The sequence below is a fragment of the Hippichthys cyanospilos genome, chromosome 14 (genome assembly GCF_059441005.1).
Source record: "Hippichthys cyanospilos isolate Australia breed blue-spotted pipefish chromosome 14, RoL_Hcya_1.0, whole genome shotgun sequence".
NCBI classification, from domain to species: domain Eukaryota; kingdom Metazoa; phylum Chordata; class Actinopteri; order Syngnathiformes; family Syngnathidae; genus Hippichthys; species Hippichthys cyanospilos.
This window is the reverse complement of record NC_142382.1, coordinates 16,658,455-16,681,422: the sequence shown is the minus strand read 5'-3', so window position 1 is coordinate 16,681,422 and position 22,968 is coordinate 16,658,455. Positions and strand designations below refer to the sequence as shown.

At 39.1% G+C, this 22,968-nt stretch overlaps 1 protein-coding gene across 1 annotated transcript in view; it reads right to left on the bottom strand.

Annotated features, from left to right (window-relative positions):
- The window catches only part of alk (ALK receptor tyrosine kinase), a 229,022-nt gene that overhangs the window by 3,406 nt on the left and 202,648 nt on the right, over positions 1-22,968 (bottom strand). Inside the window, exons 20-28 of the mRNA XM_088433659.1 lie at positions 21,972-22,158; positions 20,286-20,376; positions 20,058-20,122; positions 19,840-19,969; positions 19,315-19,412; positions 16,867-16,959; positions 8,794-8,895; positions 8,398-8,532; positions 1,548-1,638 (exon numbers count right to left, since the gene is read on the bottom strand). Of these exons, the coding sequence (XP_088289785.1) occupies positions 1,548-1,638; positions 8,398-8,532; positions 8,794-8,895; positions 16,867-16,959; positions 19,315-19,412; positions 19,840-19,969; positions 20,058-20,122; positions 20,286-20,376; positions 21,972-22,158 (992 nt within the window). The remainder of the gene's footprint in view (positions 1-1,547; positions 1,639-8,397; positions 8,533-8,793; positions 8,896-16,866; positions 16,960-19,314; positions 19,413-19,839; positions 19,970-20,057; positions 20,123-20,285; positions 20,377-21,971; positions 22,159-22,968) is intronic.

Here is a 22,968-nt window from a genome sequence, read left to right as displayed (position 1 = left end):
AAAGTAAGCTTTACCTGTTTCTTTTGTGTGTTTACAGTTGAACAAGGTTGGTCAAATTGACATTGAGTTATTATGTTATTGAGAGTTTAGCGTTATTATTCGAGTTATTATTGTTTTTACTTTGAGTATTACTATAGTGTGATTGAAAAAGTTTTAAAATATGTCATTAATTGAAGGTGCGCCTTATAATCCGGTGCGCCTTATATATGGAAAAGGTTTTAAAATACGTCATTAACTGAGGATGCGCCTTATAATCCGGTGCGCCTTATAGTGCAGAAAATGCGACAGTCATTTAGATCAACATCGGATCATACAGAAATCTTTAGGGTGAATTGTAAAGTCAACCGGTTGCCCAAATTCACACATACTACTTTTCAATGTATTTGTAATAATTAAAATATCTTAATTTTATAGTACTTAGTGTTATTTCTGAGGAAAAAATAGTCTTTGTTTTGAAACCTGAAATGATACAAATTTAAAAAGTTCAAGGGGTGCTACTACTTTCGCAAGGCACTGTACCCACCCTATGTTTTCACCCAGTTTAACTGTAATGTAATCTAATGTTGGCTACTATGCAACTGCAATTGCTAGCTTTGAAAATGAGTCATACGAAATATGTCTTACACGTATGCTACATGTGGCAACAGGGGGCATTTATACACTTGCTACAAAAAAGATTTTGCCTACAAATAATTAAAATACTAAATATTTTATTTTGTATGTAATAGAAAGGCGAAACAGTCCAGGGTGATTATTAATGCTACCATAAACCACAAATTAGAACCCAATGTAAGCGGTGAAAAATTAATAATGTATTGAGGGCTTTTGTCACTTCCTTTCTTTATCAGTTTTCTGATGGCTTATGCATGCCCCTCGCGGATTAAATCTTCCCAAAAAGCTTTTTGTCTAGCTTCTCACTGCCTTTCTCCCACTCCCAGAGAAGTGTGCTTTTTTTTCTTGTTGGCGGACATCATATTCTTCTTTATAGTTGTTTTTTCCCCCTCCAATTGGTTTTTCTTTTTGAGTCATTGTGGAGATGTTCAGCAAAAAGTTTCACCCAGAATGCAATGTGCTGAATTGTGCAGCACTTTCTCCTCACCGTAACCTTTATTTTACTCTTGCTATGTCAGCTCTGTAGGCGTTGTGTGCTGTATTAATGAAGTCTTAGCAAAGGTAATAACAGGCACCTTGAGGCACCACCTAAAATGCTTATCTTGAGGGTATAAAACAGGAGGTGTGCACTGGGGTGCAGCCTTTTTGGAGCCAAGTGGACAATGACTAATTGGGGCCCCGCATTTTTTTGATGGAGGCCACTATTTAAGGATCTATTTTACTATCACTAAAATGATCTATTACTTGTATATTTATAGCTTCCTTATATTCTTTCCAAAAGGAAGACCATTCGATACTTTATTCTGCTGTTTCCGGTTTTCGCTTTTCAATTCAAGAACGATGACATCATCCAATGAAAACAAGAAAGACTATTATGGATAAATTCAAATTAAATCCCAGGATTCATTTAGAACCAAGATGATCTATTTCATCACCTGCAGGCAGTAGTCAATTCTCTCTAGGATGGTTGAGAAGTTGGGCCTGTCCTCAGGTTGGTGCTGCCAACTTTGAGTCATGATACGGTACCTGTTGGGACAAAAATGGATAGATTTCTTATAGAGTTAATGCAAACAGCAGCAAAAATTCCTGTAACCACATGAAGGTTCTGCATAAAGGCTTATCTAGTTAAAAAACACATGGGGCAGAGAAAAGGCTTTTTTTTAAGTACTGGTACTTAAATCCCAATCAGAAATAAACAAGAATTAGTTCAAGTCCCTTCTTTTCCATGGATAGTTACCCACTAAACTAAAGGAATTTGTTAATTAAGATGGGGAATTGCTCATGGCAATCGAAAATGAATTAATTCCAAACAGTCTCACAAAAAATGTGTTTTCAGTGTTTGTTTATTGCAATAGCTTAAAGCTGATTACAGTATATTCATTTCAACTCACCCACTGCCCAGATTTTTTTAATCCTAATTAACTCTTTTCGTGCCAAGCATTATCTGGAAAGGCAACCCCTAGTGCCAGCCAATTTCCAGCATTTTGACACATCTTTCAAGGTCGACAGATTGTTGGATTGCAATACTGTGTCGACTTTTTTCGTACCATATGAAAGATTGCATTCCAATCTTTACCTAGAAAAAGAAAGTAAGATTCTACCTTACTCTTTAGTAATGACTGTTTGAAAATACCGGTAGGTCTTTTCAGTGACACCAAGCTATTTTGGACAAAAGGAGAAAAATCCTCGCAGTTATACACATTGACACATTCCTTTTTTTTTTTTTAAGAGCATCTGAAACATCCCAACAGTCCTTCCCTTTGATAAAACATGAACCAAAACAGTTGAAATGTGATGGCAAAGTAACAGTTTGCGTTCAGGTATATTAAGACAGCGCTCGATTGGCATATAGTGTAATTAAGAGGAGCACTGCCCATGAGTGTCATCTTCTATTCACTTAAAAAAAATATTTTACATGATGAACATTCTCGTCCATGCCGCTGAACGTTAAAAGTCTTTTCACTAATAAGTCTAAGTCTCTATTTTTTTGCCCTCATTTAAAAGTCTGTATATACATTTCTCCAAGCCAGTACAATTCTTTTCGATGAAGCCCATCTTCAGTAATGGAACAGTTAATATGTTCTCAAGGACATCAATAATGTCTGCCTGGTCCTATTATTTCATTCAATTGACTTCTCTCAGATTGCAGATGAACTCTGCAGTCACCACACTGTCAAATTGTGACATCTGGCATTGATATTGAATATTTAAAATTTTCCCATATAATCATCTCTTAAGAATATTCTAACGGGCATAATGAGGTGAAATGAGGACTAAAAGTCCATTAGTCAATCAGTGTCTGTCCATCCACTGTGTTCCCACCACTATGTTGCTTCAGATGATTTTGTCCAAGTCCTTAATGTTGGATGGCTGCGGCAAGTATAAAAAAAATGAGAAGACAGAGAGCTTGGGAGCAAACAATCCCGAAATAGTAATAGCTTCTCTGTCGCCCTCAATAGGCTTACAAGTGCTTTTAGTATCAAGTGCAAAGTACCTCTTCACTCATGAGAACACTGCACTCTCAGGGCCTTATTTCTGAAGACGTGCACATGAGTACTTGGTGTAAAAACTGGCTTGATTTTCTTGTCTAATTTACCATGTTTAGGAATTTGGCTGAAGTTGCTTCTTGCTAGGTGTGCCAGCAGACTGAGAGTATTTTCCTATATATGGCCCTGACGCACCTGACAATTTGGTGACAGACTACACTTTGGACCAGGTGAAATCAGGTCCAAATTTTGACAAAGATGAAATAATCCAGACGGATTGTGAGCTACACCAGTTGCTTTCAGTTGATTTAGTTTAATCTTTAACAGTTAAAGATCTGTGCTTTATTCGTGTTTTGTTTGGCTTAAGCTTTGTTTTTTGGCACCACCTCTGGCCACTTTTGATATTACATTTTGCATTGAGGAAGGATGGCGTGTATGGGGTCAGAATTGTAGCAAAAGTATTCCAGAAATGAAACAGTCTTCCTTTCAAGAGATAGGTGATGAGCCTACAACTTCAAAGAAAAAGGCAGCTCTTGACGGTCAATAGCAGGAGTCCGATGTTAAATAATGCTTTGTGGTAAGGACTTTGAGCGCTTCTTCATAGCCAAAAAAGACCCACAAAGTGACAAGGGATGTATCCTCGACATTTTTGTTACCAAACTAGATAAGCTCACAAATGACAGTAGCCTCAAAAGTATTTTCGAGACTCCCAATATCAAAGAGAGAAGTTAAGGCCTCCATTAGTTTGCTGTTAATGATGAGCTTATATTAGACCGCGTTGACTGGTCCACGGTGATAAAAATGTTGGGGACCCCTGAGGTGTGCAGTTGGTGCTATCAAATTTCATTGATAAAGTATGTCATCTTTTATATGACAACAGTATGCATGGAACTTTCTGAGTCATTGTAAAAATAAAATGATTTACATAAAGTAATACAATACATTAGTAGCATCTTTATTGTTGGTTATTCAGTACAGTATATATTTTTTAAACGACGTCCCAGATCAAAGCACAATTAATGTGTTTGTGTGTGTGGTGGTTGTGATACACACGATCTGGGGTGGAAGTTTTTGCGGCCGGCAACTTTACATCATCGGCAAACGTATTTATTCCCTAATGTCCACCATGTAGACCATGCGCCTCAGCAGCACTAATATTTTTTAAAAAAAGAGGGCAGCTGCTTTCATTTGCTAGGAATCGCTGGTGTACACTCCCACAACAATGCCAATGGCTATTTCTACTTGTGGCTATCTACAAAATTGCCAAAAAAACAAAAACTCCACACATGCACAAAGACTGTGCTTTGTGCTGGACATGGGAATAGGCCTTGAGTACTAACCGACTTTTGGGGATGCCAATCTGCAAAAGCAGAATGGCTAAGGAATCTTTGGACGCCGTAGAGATCTCTAACAGTATGATGCAATCATTCGCTTTCATAGGAAATTGGGAGAATACAAGCATAGCATTCGAGCTAAATTTTATTTTGCCTGTCTCTTTCATACAGAACTTGGTCAAGTGAGCCATTAACACTGACATGTGTTCACAGAGTTCTAACGGCTTTGCACATTCTCATAATTAGTAAGAACTGCTTTCAACTTTAAAGGCAAGTGTGGGAGTTTTCACTTAACCATCTTCTCAATACACACGGAAGCGAGCCGAGAAAAATTAGTAAGTGGATGTGTGTGTGTCTGTATTTTGCTCTGACAAATCTCATGTTTATTGGTTGGATTAGGCCACTATATTTTGCCAGGCCCCCCCAGAAAAGAGAAAACTGTTCGCGCCCCCCCAGTCGATGCACTGAATATAAATAAGATTATTATTGATGAAAATTGTTAAAATATACCAACACATGTATCCGTTTTAATATTACCAACAAAAAAACGCTTTCAACAACTATTATTTTTATCGTGTTTATACGGTTTACAGCTTAGTCTAAAACGGAAAAAAAAGAAGCAAGTGCACCAAAGTGCCTGAAACTAAAAGAAAATGATAAAAATTATTACTTTATTGCGATTACATTCCACATGACAAAAACAAAGCCTTTTTCCTGGGATCATCCGCGCCCCCCCAGCATCACGGGGGGGGGGGGGGGGGGGGGGGGGGGCGCCCCAGTATTTGAGAAGCACTGGATTAGGCTAACCTTAATTTTGTCCCTTAAAACTTTAATATGACAATGTGTAAGATTTAGACCAATTTTCATTAAAAGGGAATACATTATATTGATATAAATTTCAAAATTTTGCAAATAAATGTGTTCTTAATGAACAAAAGTATGTTTTAAATATAATTGTACGTATAATCGTATCATTCAATTATAATACATGGGGGGCTGCCATATTTGTTATAGCTACGGACAATGGTAAATGCGGCACCTCCTGCTGTCCATAGTAAAAAACTGTCTAAACTGAAACACAGTTAAATGACATGATATGATCAGTGTTCAAAAAAGACAGTGTTTGTTTTTTCTTTTTCTTTTTTTTTTTTATCAGTGCACTGCAACAAATTCATACAGCGTTAGCTGAGTTGTGACTGCAAAGTCATAATCAAGGCAAATCTCAGTTTTTCCCCAATGGATTAATAACAATAAGATAACAATAATAATAATAATAATAATAATAATAATAATAATAATAATAATAATAATAATAATAATACAATAAATCACTAAATATACCAACAATGTTGCCAAATTAATTGGCAATGCTACTTCAAAATGTCTTTGCTTTTGTTTGCTTCTAGCTCCTACTTTGTGCACTGTATATCAAAATAAAAGCTCTGTTTTTAAAGAAAAATAAACTGCTGTTTTAAGAATTCAATTACTATCTCATACTGTAAAGAATGAGAGGGGTGGCCAGAGTCTCTAAGTATGCTGGACGTGGCCTCCGCCCATACTTTGCCCATGCCTTAGGGCATATTTTTGCTATTTTATTTTGTGTGCTTTTAATGATGCCTTGTAATTATTGTTAGTCTGTACCTCACTTTGAAGTCAACTTTTCTTGTCTGTTAATGTGTTATCGCAGAGACGTCAAACTCATTTTTATCGTGAGCATCAAATACATTTTTACACATTTTTAAATCAGAGGCAGCTAAATCTGTTAAAATGGGGTATTGGTAATGAACAAAAATTTGTAAAAGTTGAAGGAAGATGCAAATTTGGTATTTTAGCCAGAAATTTGAAATCATAATTAACATTTCATGGGTCACATAAAATGATGTGGCGGGACGGATCTGGCCCCTGGGCCTTGAGTTTGACACCCGTGTGTTATCGAAATGATGTGGCATGGCATGGTATGGTATGGTGTTGAATTCCACAGAAAAAACGCTCACACAGTTAGTGAAAAGTATTATAGAATTTCAACTATCCTATTTTGAGATGTGACCATTGAGCCGTCATTTACTTTTTATTAATTTCTTAACTTGTAAGTCAGATAACAGAGAACAAAGGCATTCCTCCTGGAGCAGGGGGGTTACTGGACCCCTTGTGTCAAAACTCCCAATTTTTGGCAATGAATTCATCAAATAAAAATGAAATATTATTGTAAAGGCTTCTTTAAACAGTCTCAAAGTGTGTATGAAACGTGCGTTCCATCTTCTCAAGAGGAAATGAGGCTCTTAAGGTGTTGTAAAACTTCTGTGACCGTGACGTACCGTTGTATATACTGCCGTGCTGGCAGGACAGTAGCGGTGGCTGGTGAAGGTTTTACAATGCAGAGCAGTTTTGATGTTTACTTGTCAACAATCTATCCAAGTATATTCTCAACTCGCTTTTATGAAAAGCACATCATTAGATACATTACATGTGCAAGATGGACAGGTTGGATATTACAGATCCTTATCAAGCGCCAGGAGCGCGTTTTACAACGATCGTGAGGGGAGATGGGGAGAATCACAACGGTGAGTCCTTGCGGTTATATGAAGGCTTAGAAGGTTACAAGTTTAAATTACGGGCTGTGTGTACTACGACTTGCATGACAAGCATTGTGGCGCACATGGAAGCCAAGCTCTCACAGGGTGGCCCGCCTCTGTTGTCGCCGGCAGGCGAGGAGGGAATGACAATGAGGTGGCAAATTTCGGGGCAGATTGCCACTTTGGATTGCCGGGTCTCTCCGCCTTGCTGTCAAGCGGGCGCATCAGATCGAGAAGCAGGGGGCGCTCGTGTGCTTGCTTGCCCTCTCTCCACAATATGGCAGCCTTCGACATTCATGTTAACGGGAACTCACATGCCCAGCGACAGCTTCGTTTTACAGAATTTCCCATGTCTGCAAAACTAAAACAGCTTCAAAGGAATAGATGTTGAGATAAGCGCTGTGTGGGTTGAGCAACAGTGTGACTCCTAGGGATGATTTCTTTCACTATAAATTGTTATTTTGACACCTTCAAAGTTGGGGTTTTGCATAAATGATTAGTGGTTCCCAAGCATCCTTAATCAGCATTTTTTTTCTCATGGAGATGTATTAATGTAGGTAGCTCTGTGGTAGTAATAAAAACAAAGTTGATTGGTCTCAAGTGAGCCGCTCTTCTTACAGGTTCGCTTCCAAATGAAAAGCCTTCTATGGCTATTGCATTGTTGTCCATGTATTATTTGTTTTTTTTGAAGTTTGCCTCTGGAACACGGCATAGTCGTGTAATGTGATGTCAGTCATCTTTCTTCAGGTCGTTTTTTCAGCTCGCCCCTGGTCCCACTAAAGGGGTGGAAGTTTGGTAGTACTCACTTTTCTCAACCAGCTGAAGTGCTTTTTAATAGTTGCCTACCACCAATGCTTCTCTCCTTCTCCTGTGTGCTAATGTGAAATTCAGAGAGACGTTAGGGATTTTGCTGATTTTTGCACCATCATAACATGCGTTAGACATATTATTTTGGTTTTAATTGCTGACTTTTGCACCATCATAACATGCGTTTGACATATTATTTTGGTTTTAATTGTTTTTCAGCCAAAAATCCGAAAAGCTTTTTTGTATTTATTTTTTTTAACCTTTTCCAGCGGCCAGAAATTCGGTGCATTCCTCAAATAAAGATCACAATAATTTCTTTGGGCATTTCCAAAAGATCAATTCACCCTTGCACCCAGTACAGTATATTAGAATTCACACCTGTTTTGCAAATATGCAATTTTTCTTTTTTCAAATGAGACCAATTTTGTATGCAAAGCACAAGTAGTTTCACTCATCCTGGTGTATTAACTTTTTTTTTTTTCTTATTTAAAGGCTCACTAAAATAAATAGATTTTCTTTCCTAGGACTTTTGAAATGAATTCTTTCATTTCGTTTCATTCCGCATGTGTCTTGGGTTTTACATACACAGGCCCAGGGCAGTTTTTTGGTGGATCCATTCTCCCACCGTTGGTTACAAAGTCCAGTACTTCTTGGTTACTACGACTTGGATAAGGCATGTAGCCCAGCGAGAAGATCTCCCACAGCAGGACCCCAAATGACCTAACGAACATGGAGAGAAAAAAAACACAGGAAAATCAAGTCATATCACGAGTACCAGCAAAGCTCTGGATATAGAGGACGAGAGAATTTACAAGAGTCAAGGTTTAAAGAATTAAAAATAACAAAAAACATAACAAAATCAGCATTTCAGTTGAGAGCAGAGGATCGATTGCAAATTTGAAAACATCGGAATATGCCATGAAAGTGATTCTGGGTTTAGCCTTGTGGTTATTTATCAGGCAGAAAAGATGGGATGCTCACCAAGTATCTGTTTTTGATGTAAAGATGCCCTCCATGAAGGCTTCAGGTGGCATCCACTTTACAGGGAGCATGGCACGCCCACCTTTTCTGTAATAGCTTGCTCTACACGCACGCACACACACACACACACACACACATATACAGGCAGTTATGCAACCAACAGGAAAAGACATCAGAATCATAATACAAGAAATGACATGAAAACCACTTTCCTTTGCCGTTACCATAGAAACACCCTCAAACGAAAGGATAAAAGAAACCTGACATGCATAATTAATTCTGTGCTGTCAGTGGGTGTATCAGTGCTCTGATCCAAACGTTTTTTTCACATTACAGATATCTTGGTGTGAGGTACCCCGTGAGAAATGGCAATCTATCAAGGGAAAGAGGAAATAACATTTTTTGTTTTTTTTTCCACTAGGAGTTGGCAGGATCTGATCCATTTTTAACACTGCATCCTTGCTGTTGGTGGAGAAACTATCCAATTATTCACAATGTTTGAGGTCAAAGCCTAATTTATGCTTGATGTGCTCAAGGCATCTTCTGAGTGACAGCCACGTCTGCTCACTCAATTCTTGACCTTAGTGTCCTCCTAAAAGAATGAACACATTTCTAAGTTGAGAGGTTAAAGCTACAGGGGTTTATAAAGACAATTCTGGGAACTGAATTCAGTGGTAAGAATGAAAAGGGCAGGGGTCGACCACCCTGTAGCTCTTTGGTCATTCGGTCTCAAAATGTAATTCGAAACTTGAAGATTATGGCGCTCTTGTAAAATTAAAATAAAACATTATAATGCAATGCCCTCATACATATAACGTTCATATTTTTATTCCATACACCTTTTTGGCATTCATGTCCTTCCACCTCCTCCATCCGATTCACATCATTCAAATTTCAATTTATTCAATGAACGGGGGCTTGCATTTTTCTCCCGACGATATTCACAGTCTTTCTAAAATTCAACATTTTTCACCCAAAAGTTCCCCATTCAAGGTTTAATTTCCTGCATAGGCTGTTCATGATTCAGTCCGAAGGCACATTCACACATTTATATCGTTCCGATTTAAAATTCGAATCTTTCTGCTCATACAAGTCACCCCGGGAAGGATTTTCATCTTTTTTATTAATTTTTTTAAATTCAGCATTTCAGCCATGAATGTTTCTACATACATTTCAAAGGTCTACTTAATGTTTGCAATCCTGGGCCTTCAGTTACGTCATACTGTATACATTCCTACCAAAACGAATATGGCTCAAAATAACATCAATATGACACCAGGGTTTGAGAATCCTTACATTTATAGGCCAGACCTTAATATAGGCCAGGGGTAACTGTTCCTCGCTATCCTACACGTTTTTGATGTCTCCCTTTCATAACACACCTGAATTAAAATGATCGGGATCATCAACATGCTTCTGTAGAGCTTGCCGATGAGCTGATTATTTGATTCAGGTGTGATGTAGGTAAGAAACATAAAATACATGCAGGTATGCGGCTCTCTACGAATGGGGTTGCATACCCCACCAATATAGCCTACTCAAGAAACATTTCATTTCCAGAGCATTCAAAATCTATTATTGTTGTTATTGTGTTGTTAATATTATTATTAAACGTTGTTACCACTAACGTGATAACTAATAAACGTAACAATAATACAAATACAATGATTGCACTCATCAATGCGGATCAGCACAGTGCCTATTTGAAAATAAAATGTATCCTTCTTTCTTTCCTCAAGAAGACTTCAGTGGCTATCTTGAGCAATTTTTGTATCTGTCATATTGGTTAGATTAGCAAGTCAATCAGCAAGTCCTTTTTCTATGGACATTGCAGGCTAATTCTGAAAGCTGCATGTACCTGTACGTGCTGATCTCTACCTAGGCCTAGCTCACTTTCCCTGAGGTCGCAGTCTTGTGAGAGCCTTGGTCTGAGAGCTGTAAAATGCAAGGACAATGTCCATTCACTCCCAGCAGGCAGGGCCTTCCATTTTTGTTCTGAAGACTCAAGCAGATTTTTGGGAACCTGACAACACCAGCTAGCTGAAATACAATTCGATAAAAAAAGTTTTTATCTTCTTTTTAAATAGAAAAACTCTAGTATAATATACTGTTTATCACTGGGTGCAACACAAACGTGTGTATATCATACAGACCAGGGAGATTTATTTGGTTTAAACTTAATTATGAGTAAATGTGTTTTTCTGAGGGTTATGTTTAAGTCAGCATGAAAGGCCTTTATTTAGAGTGATGGATCAATTTTTCCATTGGTCAAAATATGCATAATGGTGCCTGTTTTAGAAGACCTGGTACCAAGATTTATTGAGCCATTCCATTTCCTGTAGGTAGATAATGGATAAGTCCAACAAAAGAAAAGTTTCTGAGGAAAGCTGAAAATGAAAACTGTGTGCTGAACTATATTAAAAACAAACATTGCACATCACTGGTGAAAGCTGTCCATGAAGTGGCATCTGCAGTGCTGAGGTTCAGGAAGAAAAAGCACACTAACCGGGTAAAATACATATTAAAATTGGCTATCATTTTCCAAATCAATACAGTACTGCAATGTTGTGGAGTTGACTGGGTTTTCATTTAGATTCCGGTTCTATTTAGGTCATTCTGAAGCTTACAGCACCTGGTATTCCCAGGCGGGATGTCATGTCCTGGGATTTAGTTGGTTTTTGTTTTGATAAGAGGTCTTCATTTCAACACCTCCTGAAGGACCAAAATTAAAGACCTTTGAGTTTGGATTCTGGTTTAGTCATGTGTACTTGTCCTTGTTTCAGTGTCTTATTTGGTTTGATTGTGTCCGTCGACCTGGTCCCATGTGGTGACCAATAAGTGCCCTTAACTAATTGTTTCTGTCCACGTGTTTCTTGTGGTCATCACTGCACTTCTATTTAGTTCTATGGCTTTTTTCCAGAATGACCCAATAAAGCCCGAATCCTAACAAAAACCAACCCAACCCCACAACATGACACAGTATCATAGTTGAATGATGCAGAAATTTGAAACGTGCTCCACAGCAGTTTTCAATTTGCCAAACGAAGAGCCAACATAGCCTCACACACCATTTCTCTATAGTGCATGTGATCAAATGAAACAGACAGTACTTTGGTTTGCATTCTTTTAATAGAATTTGAAAGTACTGATGTCAAATGAATTTCATAACACTACGGCAAATAGTACAGTAATTCCTTGACAACAAAGCAGCATCACCCTCTCCAACCCGAACGCAGACATTGGCCTTGCATAAATAAAGTGTGGCATAAATAAAGTGTGTCAAATATGTTTAGTAAAACCTTTCTTTTCCGTGCCCAGTGATCTCCTAACTCCAGTATGGTGTAGTCTTTTTTTGGGGCACAAACTTTATTTTATTCCCCCCAACATTAAGCAGAGTCAGTGAGGCTCCAAAAGCCCAACTCACACTAAAGAGTTGAGCGAGCTACCCCCCCCCCCCCCCCCCACCTATTTCTGCATGCCAGGTCACTCTGCATTTTGCCCACACCCTTTCCCCCACCCATTTTTGCATCAAGTCATGTGTGTTGTATCTGCCCACGCCCCACATGTACTGCGGCCATTCTGGTCTGCTTTTCACCTAATGTCTTTACATAGTGCCAGTTGTAACAAAGCAGCGGTTTAGTTTTAAGGAAAAGTGGCTTCATTTGAACAAAATTGTGTTTTAGGGCTGTTAAATTGCTTCAGACTCAACATTAGGACTGAGCGTGGGAGTGCAGCAATTCATTGTGCGAAAGGCCATAGTTGAGCAGGTGGCCTTCTTCATGTTTCATCATCAAATTTATGGAATTGTTTATGTATGTGTTATACTGCCCCAAGGTGGCCAAAGCCAAGCACACCAGGCTATCCCCGGGTTACAAATGAATTCCATTCCCATGCTGGTGACATAACCCAAATTTCTGCTTGAATCGGTATGAACAATTTCATACCCCTAAATGTCTAAGTAACTATCCCAATACTGGTCAGCGTCTCGCCTTTCTCTGACCTTTTGAAGATATTCAGCTTTGTTTCCATCATAATGGCGTTTCTTTTCCAGTATCGCAAGATGATTCTGCTTTGCTTTTAGATGCCATTATGGGGAAAAAGTGGTTAACAACGGACACTGAAAAAATTACAAAAAAACAGACATCGTTCACGGGTGGGCTACTGGAAACAAAATGGCAAATGAGATTCAGGAGTCATAAAGTCAAAACAGCCTAGGTTGAGTACCACATAACCCGACGACTGCCTGTATGTTTCAACCCTCACCTATGGTGATGAGCTGTGGGGTGTGATAAAAAAAAAGGTCCAAAATAGAAGTGGCTGAAATTAGTTTTCACCACAAGGTGACCGAGCTCACTATTAGTGATTGGTGAGAAGATAGGCCATAGGGGCTCAGTGCTGCTCAGGGTGCCTCTTGAACACCTCCCAGCTGAGGTGATCTGGGCATGTCCCACCAGGAAGCCCCGGGGAGGGCCCAGAAACTATTTCTCCCAGCTGGCCTAGTAACACATTGATATTCCGCTGGAAGAGCTGAATGAAAAAAATTGGCTGAGGAGAGGAAAGTCAGCGCTTCCCTGCTAAAACGGCAAACTCCATGACCCAACCTCGAATAAGAAAAAGAAAATACAAAGATGGATGAATTGCACTCCAGTTTAGAAGTAATCTTTGGGCCAAGTGGGAATGTCAAAATAAGATTAAATTACTTGCATCGTTTCACGCAAAGGGAGGTGTGTCTTATATAGATCAACTCCATGAAAATGGGTTTGCAGCGCTTCTTTCGCAAAAAAAAAAAAAAGAATAAAAGACTCCAACAGGTGACAGTAACAAAATGTTTAGACTGCTCCAAGCTACTCAAATATTCATTAAAAGTGGCTCTGACTGCTTAACCTTAAGTGGCTCTGACTGCTTAACCTTTAGAAAAACATTTAAATACGTTTTTGTCTAAAGGGGAAAAAACAACAACTGCCCAAAAGATATGTCTTTAAAGCAATTTGCTCCAACAAAATACACCCATTCACTCACACAGTGTTGCAATTACACAACGTTTTCACTAAATCCGTCAAAACAACTTGATCAACCCCATTGCATTAGACATTTTCACATTGGTTGCTCCTTAGCCAGATTTTACATTTGGTTTTCATGGAAGTCCATAAGTGCTGACCGAGATTCATGTTTTATCGGTGCAGTGTAGGAGGCAAACATTAGCTATCTTTAGACAGTTTGGTCAAAATGTGTAAAAATATCATGATTATATGATATTAAATGCTGAAAATGTTTTATCTACCCCATAAGTGCTCAGAGATGTGTGGAGTCCCAAAGGTTTAACTGTATAAGATGTGAGCACAAACCAACAACAGATATTAACAAATGTAACGGTAAATCAAGAATTATTAGGAATAAATCAAGAATTTTGGCTACAATATGTTTAGTTTTCGTTTTACAGTCATCTTCCAACGTTAGGCATGTTTAGCATGAAGGCGCCCACCGTGGCTGCCATCTTCTGTTCGCTGAGGTGAGTAAGAGTAAGAATTTCACTGTCAGATTTCGTACTATACATGTGACAATAATGCTCTACAATCTACAATCCCCTCTTGTGCGATCTAAGACTTTGACCTTCCAGAAAGATGGCATCACACCAGTCCACAGATCTTGAATGCATTAAAAGATAGAGACAATTCTCATGGTCTTTGAAAATCTCTGTGAAGCACATGACAGTGGTCATTGTCATTGTTTCACACGTCTGAGAGCCAATTGCTCATTTTGTCAGTGCCATTTAACTCCGATGCACAGATTGATTAAAGTGTTTACTCTTGGTGACGTTAACAAGATAAGCTGATGATGACAGAAAAGCTCACTAAAAACACTTAGAGGCTTGGGTGATATATATATATTTTTTGGAATATTGTTTGCACTTGTCAATAAAGTACACTTCCACCCAAAGGGCACTTGTACAAGAAAAGCTTTTAGGGTAAGATAAACAAACGCAGAAAAACATATATTAGCCACGTTAAAAGGGGGTTGGCATTTAAAACACAACATAAAAACTAGTACAGAGACACTGCTATTCCTGTTAAAAAAGCACGGGCTTTTTTCTGTGTGAAGAATGTCTCCCTCTCTCCCTTGCTCTCTTTATATATATATATATATATATATATATATATATATATATATATATATATATATATATATATATATATATATATATATATATATATATATATATATATATATATACACATATACACACACACACACACACACACTATAATATTAAGGGTTATTAAGTCAATATTGAAAATAAAACAGAAATTGATAAGCTCCTTGTCGGCTTCTGTACTATGCGCAGTGCTTTGACGTCACCACACAGCCAGTTTGAGATTGTCAAGCTTGTGCTGCTTGCAGACTTGTTGTTTTCACACGGCCCTGAGTTAAAATGATTCCGTTCTGCCTTTCAGGCAAGTTTCGTTTAATTTATTCTAGCCGACTCTTGTTTTTATGCTTTTATTTTGCCGCAAGCTGTGTAAACAGGAAGTGAGGTGAGCTTGCGAGCGTGGGAGTTACACAGTTGGGGACGAGGGAAAAGAACGTGCTTGCGCAGCAAGACGGTATTAAACTGCTACAAGGCCGGCGCCTGTATGGATAATGTTGTTTGTTAAATTGTTAACCACCACACTATACTTTTCCATTTTTTTGTTCTTTTTTTTTTAACTACACTGGTTGCTATTTCATGTACAAGTTTCAGTTCTATCAGAGACGGCCCTTTTTTTCCTCTAAATCCCTACTAATGATCACCCAAAATATTATGTTTATGTGGAAGAACATCTGAGTATCCAGATAAAAGGCACCACACAATATGCGCAGCAAATGCAAAATGAGAAATGCCCTAGTCCCTTAGTCAAGATTCAAATCTTGGCCCTTTTGAATTTGAGGCAGAGACACTCACCACCTGCTCCACTGTGTCCTAATGACGACCTGTTCTTTCTTTCTTTCCTTCCTTTTGTTTTTAACTTCACTTGTGTGCAAACATGCATGCAAGGCTGTTTGAGTGAAGAATACCAGCACGTGTGAGTGCGCCTGTGGCTCTTCTCTCAGAATATAAAAAGCTGACATTAAGCTCCATCCCCACCCTCGCTGTGACGGCCTTAAAAGGACTTGCATGTCCCTTGTCAGACAAATAAGGGCCACACCATGAAAGAGCAAATAGAAGTTGCAGACAGCAAAGCGGCACTGAGCGTGAGGTACCCTCTCATTCTTCTGCACATAAAAGCAGAGATAAGCCCAGTCTGAGCACAACTGCTGGAGGCTGCAATATAAAAGCAAAATCTTGGCGAGGCACCTGAAAAACTGACACCAGCAATTAAATCAAGCTCGCCTAATGTGGCACCCTGGGGGCAATCGAGCAGCAGCCTTAACTGGATGTGACTTTAGACCCATCCCTGTCCTCATCCAAGACTTTTTGCAGAATGCTGCTATGATATAGCTGCATGTTGTGACACTTTTCCCCAGCTCCAGTCTCTCAAATGAAAGGCGAGGATGATTTCCCTGCTGAATTGGGAGCTTGTGGCATCCCCTGGAACTCCACTGGCTATATTAAAATCATTTGGGATGAGAATAATGATATGCTACTTGGCTCGTGGATGGTTGCTGAGATTAGAAGAAAGGTTCAGAAGTCCCTTCGAGTTAACCTTTACTTATTGGTTACCAACTTAGGTGCATCCTGTATATACAGGCAAAAGAAATTCAGTGCAAGACTTGTTTAATTCATGGTTCTGATCATGGTAAAAAAGGTAGACGTAGTAGTTGATTGTCAGTTCTATTATCTGAACAGTCTAGTGTCTTTTAGAACAAAATGTTATTTCAAGTGTAAACCCTCAACGTTATCATGTTTGCTTATCTACAGCTTTCACTTTAACCGCTGCTTCGCGTTTTTTCACTTATTGCGGAGGGATCCCGTTCCCTATTAACCGGGTAACAATGAGGAATGACTCTACAAATCTACAATAATGGAGAAAATTACAGCATGTATTTTCATTAATTGATCAGAGAAATATCATTCATCTTGTGAATAATTCCTACCTGTAAATATCCCGCGCCATCCCAAAATCTCCAATCTTGGCCACGCGACCTGGTCCTTTACACGTAAGCAGGCAGTTACGAGCTGCGATGTCCCTGAACACACACAGAATCAGGTTTCAAAACAAATATACTTTGTTGCACCGCTTGTTGTGAAGACGATTATCAGAGTAGTTTATATATTTGCTTGCCTTGCACACTTGAAAGACAGACACATACTCCCACAATGGTTCCGAAATTTAGTGTAACTAGCAAGCTGCCATCGGCAATGCTGGTAAAACTCATAGCTTCCTGCACTGCTTTTTATGACTCAACGCACTTGCATCCTGAGAAAAGATTGAAGTGCGGCATATACGAGCACAGTGATGAGAAAATACATAAAAGTGATATTTTCACAGAGCGGGGTTTGTTATTTTTGAATACGAATATTTCAGTGCACAGACTTTTTGTATACTCTTCGGTTTGGAAGAGAAGAGAAACACTGTACCGAATCCCGAGACGCGCAACTTTCTTCAGCGAAGACGTCAAAGAGCGTAGTGCATACATCTCTTCATCAGGCAAGACAAATGGGCACCGGGACTAATAAATAGCCAGAATTGAACATCAAAATAACAGCATGTGACACGCCACTCGAATCAAATCATGAGGCTGGCGCAGAGCTGCAAAACACACAACTGGAAGCAAGATGACCGATCACAGCAGTAAGCCGCATGTGCGTACTTCAGACGGCCTCCCTCTGATTAATATAGATGTGAAATGACACAATGGGGGTGTAGTAATAGCTCAGACTGATTTCAACAGAGGGTCTTTTTTATGACATGGTCTGCAATGTTGCATCCCTTCATTGTGCCAGGAGAGATTGAACAGGATTCAACAAATTTGTATTGAATTATTCAGTAAGGACTAAAACCAACATATCCCGAGATCTGCCTTCTTAAATTATCTCTAAGAGGCTTTTGCTTTGCTGAGCAGGAATGCAATCTCCAGTTTAAGTATTTTAATGAGTATGTATTTACCAAACGATTTACGCCAGCTACACATGATTACCTACATTTTGGGTGGAACAAGAATCCCATTCAGTAGCAGGCAGTATATCTATTTCGTAGGGGGCATATTATGTTTCTTTCCTTAGGTCTTCCTGATTACAAACAGCATGTGGTCACATACACACAAATAGACACTGGCGTAGACAAATGCAAGTGCCGTAGTCCTTGTTTAATGGCTTGGAAGAAGTCATGCTAATGATTTGGTTCTGCTGGTAGGCAAGGGCAAGCCTTGGAATTCAGCAAGAGCTGTCACAGGCAGCAAGTAGAAGCCTTCAGGGAAGGGCACAGAGCCGTTGTGCGTGCAGCACAGTAATGGGAGTACAGCCACTTATTAAAACAATGTTAACAGGCCTCACGCTGTAGACTTTACTCACTGTGAATTAGAACAATTCAAAGGCTCATTTTCCAGCAGCATTATGGAAAACTGTCTTTGTTATTGCAATTGAAGTTTTGTTGTTGGGCTATTTAGAGAGCTTTGTTTGCATTGAGCGGCACGTTACTGCCCTCAGTGCAGTAATTCACTTATGCGATTGCAATTCCTTTAGTCAGCTGCAAGCCGTTCAAAGGAAACATTGGATTGAAACGCTTGGCTGATATTTTAACCATCTGACCTCATTCATTTGCCCTATGATCCAACTCAAGTAAACACACTTTCATAAAAGTAATTATCCAGAGGGACGGTTGTTAGCACCCGTTTCAATACATGCAGAAAGATGGGCGTATAGAAGGTCAGTGAGCCCTGGAGAAGACGCAGCCATTAGGTGGATTGATGGGACTTTACTGCTCCACATTGGGTCAAATACGGTTTAATAGGCCTCGTTTGTCAATGGCTAATACTTGACTTGTAAGGGAAATACACCTCAATTGTCTTGATGCGACTGTGGGAGGAAACTTGACCTTTCCTCGTATTGACTTATGCATGACCTTCCTTGTGGGTGTCCATATAAGTGATTTGGGGGTTTAAAAGGAGGCTCTTTAAAAACTCCAGGTTACATTCATTGTTTTCTGAACAGAATGCTTCAGGATATAAAAGGAATGTACTGTGTGTGCCTTGTATATAAGCTATAAAAAGAAAAGTCCCCACCTGGTTTTTCTGATGGTAAACTTCTTATTTGTCCTCTCAGCTATAATGTCAGAGGCAAAATGTGTTGTTATGTTCCACTTGAGCAGGTGTAGTCATAATAAACCAAGGAACAATTCGTGTTTATGCAATCTGTGTAGATCGCTTCCTCATTTGCATTCCATATTCACAATATATGCGTACAGGTATCATTGCTTTCTTTTCCCATCTGCTCGAGCTCTCAAGAATACAAATTCTGTACCGCAGCCGTATCCTGTACGGTATTTACCTACGCCAAATGTTTTGAACTTGTGTTGCATTTGCATTTATAAAATGTGTGGATACCTGTGGATGAATTGGTTCTCTTCCAGATACTGGCAGCCTTTGGCGATGTCTCGTGCTACATTGAGAAGGTCAACCATGGTCAGGCTGGATGGTTGCTCCTGAGAGGGCCATACCAGTGCATTTCATTTACACATTGATTAACATTTTTATGAGTGATTGCAAATAAGTATTTTGAAACATTTAAGATAAGATAAGATGAACTTTATTCCCCTCGTGGGAAATTTATCTTGAGCAGAAAGTCCATTTAATTCAGAATAAAGTTTGATGGCACAGTGGCTTGGGCCTAAGAGGTTTTGGATTTGGCCTGCTGTGCTTGAAGTTGGCATTGAATCATTAACTTTTTCTGGGCATGTGGCTTTCGCACACAGGTTTGATTAACTCATTTAACCCATTAACACATTCACTGCCAGCCCAGGTAAACGGGTAAAAGGGGGTGGAAGATTGTGTCGGCAACTTTTCCCAATAATGGTGAGCAAATCGTTTATATTTGCAACATGCCACATGGTGAGCCAATTAATGTCTCACCAGTCGAGGTCTCATCTCCCTGAGGAAGGTCTTCAGGTCTCCCCCAGTCATGAGCTCCAGCAGTATGAACCTGGGCATTGCTTGCAGACTGACCCCAACACAGCGCACAATGTTCTGATGGCTGAACTTACTACAGAAACAAAAACACAGAAGAAAAACGTGTATATTTTGACTTTGCGTGGGGAATTATTTTGAAGAATGGACTAAATCTCCAGTACCTGATGATTAGAGCCTCCATAAGGAAGTCCAGTTCATCTTGTTCGGAGCAAACCTCAGGAAGAGTCTAGTTTTTGATACAAAAACATTGAAAAGGTCATAGATGAAATGAAATAGAATGTAACATTACTTAATGTTCTGTCCTGAGAATGTATTTTTCATTCACGAGCCAAAACCTTCAGGAAAACCTATTTGACATAGGAGACCATTTTGAAGGGAATAGACATCACCTTAACTGCCACATGAAGTGGACTTGTTTCGCCTGGTATTCCCACTGCAAGCCCTTCGTAGACTTCGCCAAAGGCACCATGACCGAGGCCCCTGGAGAGAAATATGAGAAAACATTACTTTTTGGAGACACTAACAGTAAAAGAGCAAAAAGCAGATTTTTCCCAACCCTGGTTAAATATTTGTGATGACAACTAGAAATAACACAAACATGTTGTTTCCACCAAGTAGTGCAGTTTTGCACACTATATACTTTTATTGTTTTCCCGATGTTACTCAGCCCATGCCATTATGGATCTCCGGATGATTATCCCAATATGCAGCTGATGAGGATTCAAATAAACAATTAATGGGCCTTTGCATGCATTATTGGGATGCTGTTTGAAGTAATATATTTTGGCCAATGTGCTATACACAGTGCTGGTTTTTGATTGCACAGCAGAGCATTGTCTGTCAAACAGTTGATGAATTGAAAATGAGGGAAAGTTGTGTTGAGTTTACACTCATATTGCAACTGACAGTGACGTTCCACCTACACACCGTTGCGTAAGAAACAACACCAAATGATACACTGTATGTTTGATATCTACAACCTGGTTCCCCAATGGCTTTTTCTGTTGTTTCACAGCAAGGAAGATTAGAATTGGATCAATGGATTTGTCAATTATGAGACATAAGCCTTCTTTTAAGAGCACAGTGAGCCCCCCACCATGGGGGCACTCTAAAGTGGGGAAAAATATACTGCAGTTCATATGTTGTGTTTCCTTTGTCCGGATCAGGGACTCGAGCCATGAATTGAACTTTGTCACGACTTGAACTCGAATCCACTGAGGCTGCTGATTTAAGGACTTGCAGCTAGCTTCCACAACTTAAAATAAAAATTTGGAGTCCATGGCGCCCTAAGCATCTACTTTACTTGCTTAATTAGTGATTTAACCGATTGCTGCCGTGTTCATTCCAATGTACTGTATGGTCATTTGATGGTTTTAAATGACTGCAATATTAATGCTCATTTTTGTTAGTCATTTGATCACATTTCCTTCATCATATAGAAATACGCTAACACACGTATTTTAGGACAACTGAGAATGACATTCTGCTGAGATGAAAAGAACACGGAATAAAAAATTATATCAAACAAACAGCTTGAAATGTAGGAGCACTTGGCATTAGATTTAGAGAACTGTTTGCTATCTGACAAACTAAACACATTCATGGCCACCGCGCATACAAACACGAGAGAAAAGCAGACTTGCCAACCTTACTTGAGGAAAATGACAAAATAACATAAGTGGAATCACTGCTATTGCCACAACCAAATATGTGCCATTTTCCCCACGCACAGTGTGGATTTTAATGTCCAAATGTACCAACGTGTGCAAATTAGATTTTAAAAGGGTGTACACTTAGCACTTCAACATGTACAGTTAATGGGATTTTGGTGTGTTAAAGAGGAGCTAAGAATAGATGAGAAGCTGATATCGCTGAGATCGGGAACGTCCATCAAAACGCTGCCTGTTTGTTGACGCTTCAAGTGTCGAAGCTGGTTACACTTTACAGTAATATACAAAATTGTCCATGGTATATGAAGGGTAAAATTTGTGCATACATTACTCTTTATGCAATATTAGCACACATGGTCACAAATGCTGTCTGCTACCACCATTCAGTGTGTCGTTACTTTTCACCTGGTGAGGGAGATGTTGCGTCGTGGCACTTCCTTCAGGTCATTGACTGACGCCGTCTTGCCAGCAAAGCAGTAGTTTGGATTATAGTCGGTCATGATGGTCGATGCCCGCAGTTTACTGAGCTTGCAATCTGGACTCTGTAGCTCCAGCTGAATTGACTGCAGCTCTGTGTGTTTACGTCTGTACACTGGAGAGGGATATACATTTTAACCCAAATAGCAATTCTTTCAACAAGAGCTAACTTGATACCCATCTCCTAGTTGACATTTAGGGGTTGAACACAAAGTACAACTCAACAGCAATCCAATTTGAGACTCTTAACCCTTTACTGGGTACAGCGGCTACTTTTGGCAGATAGTTTAAACAGGCAAAACAGCTGAAAGTGTCCAACAGCCATTGCTTAAATTCTAAAGTATCCCTAAATTTCTCAAAAAATCCTGGAAATTCCTGCCTTTTTAAAACTTAAAAATAGAAAAACGTGTGCCTAATAAAGGATTTTTCAGTTTTTTTAGACCAGGGTTTCGCAAACCTTTTGGAGACAGGGACCCCTTTTTGGTAAGGTATATTTTCCAAGGAACCCATTGCAAATGTTTGTGGAGACGAAACAAACATAAGCCAAACATAAGCGTTCTTTTTATTCACCAACATATTCAAGTTGACCGGCATATTTGTTCCTTTTCAGCAATATTGAAGTTTACAAAAAATATTGCAAATTGCACGCTAAAATGTATGAATTATTGGCATGATGGAAATGATCCATGAGGTAAAATGAAAGAGTTAAATATTCTGAATTTGAAATGGGAAAGTTCGAAATGTGAAAATTTAAATATCCCTATTGGGAATGAATGGGGAATCCTCCCATTGAAAATGAATTGTGAAATATTATAGGGTGAAAAATATAGAATAATGGGAAAATATTGAAATGTATGAATTACTGGAATGATGGGCATGATCCCTAAGGTGATATGAATGAGTGAAATATTGAAAATATGAAATG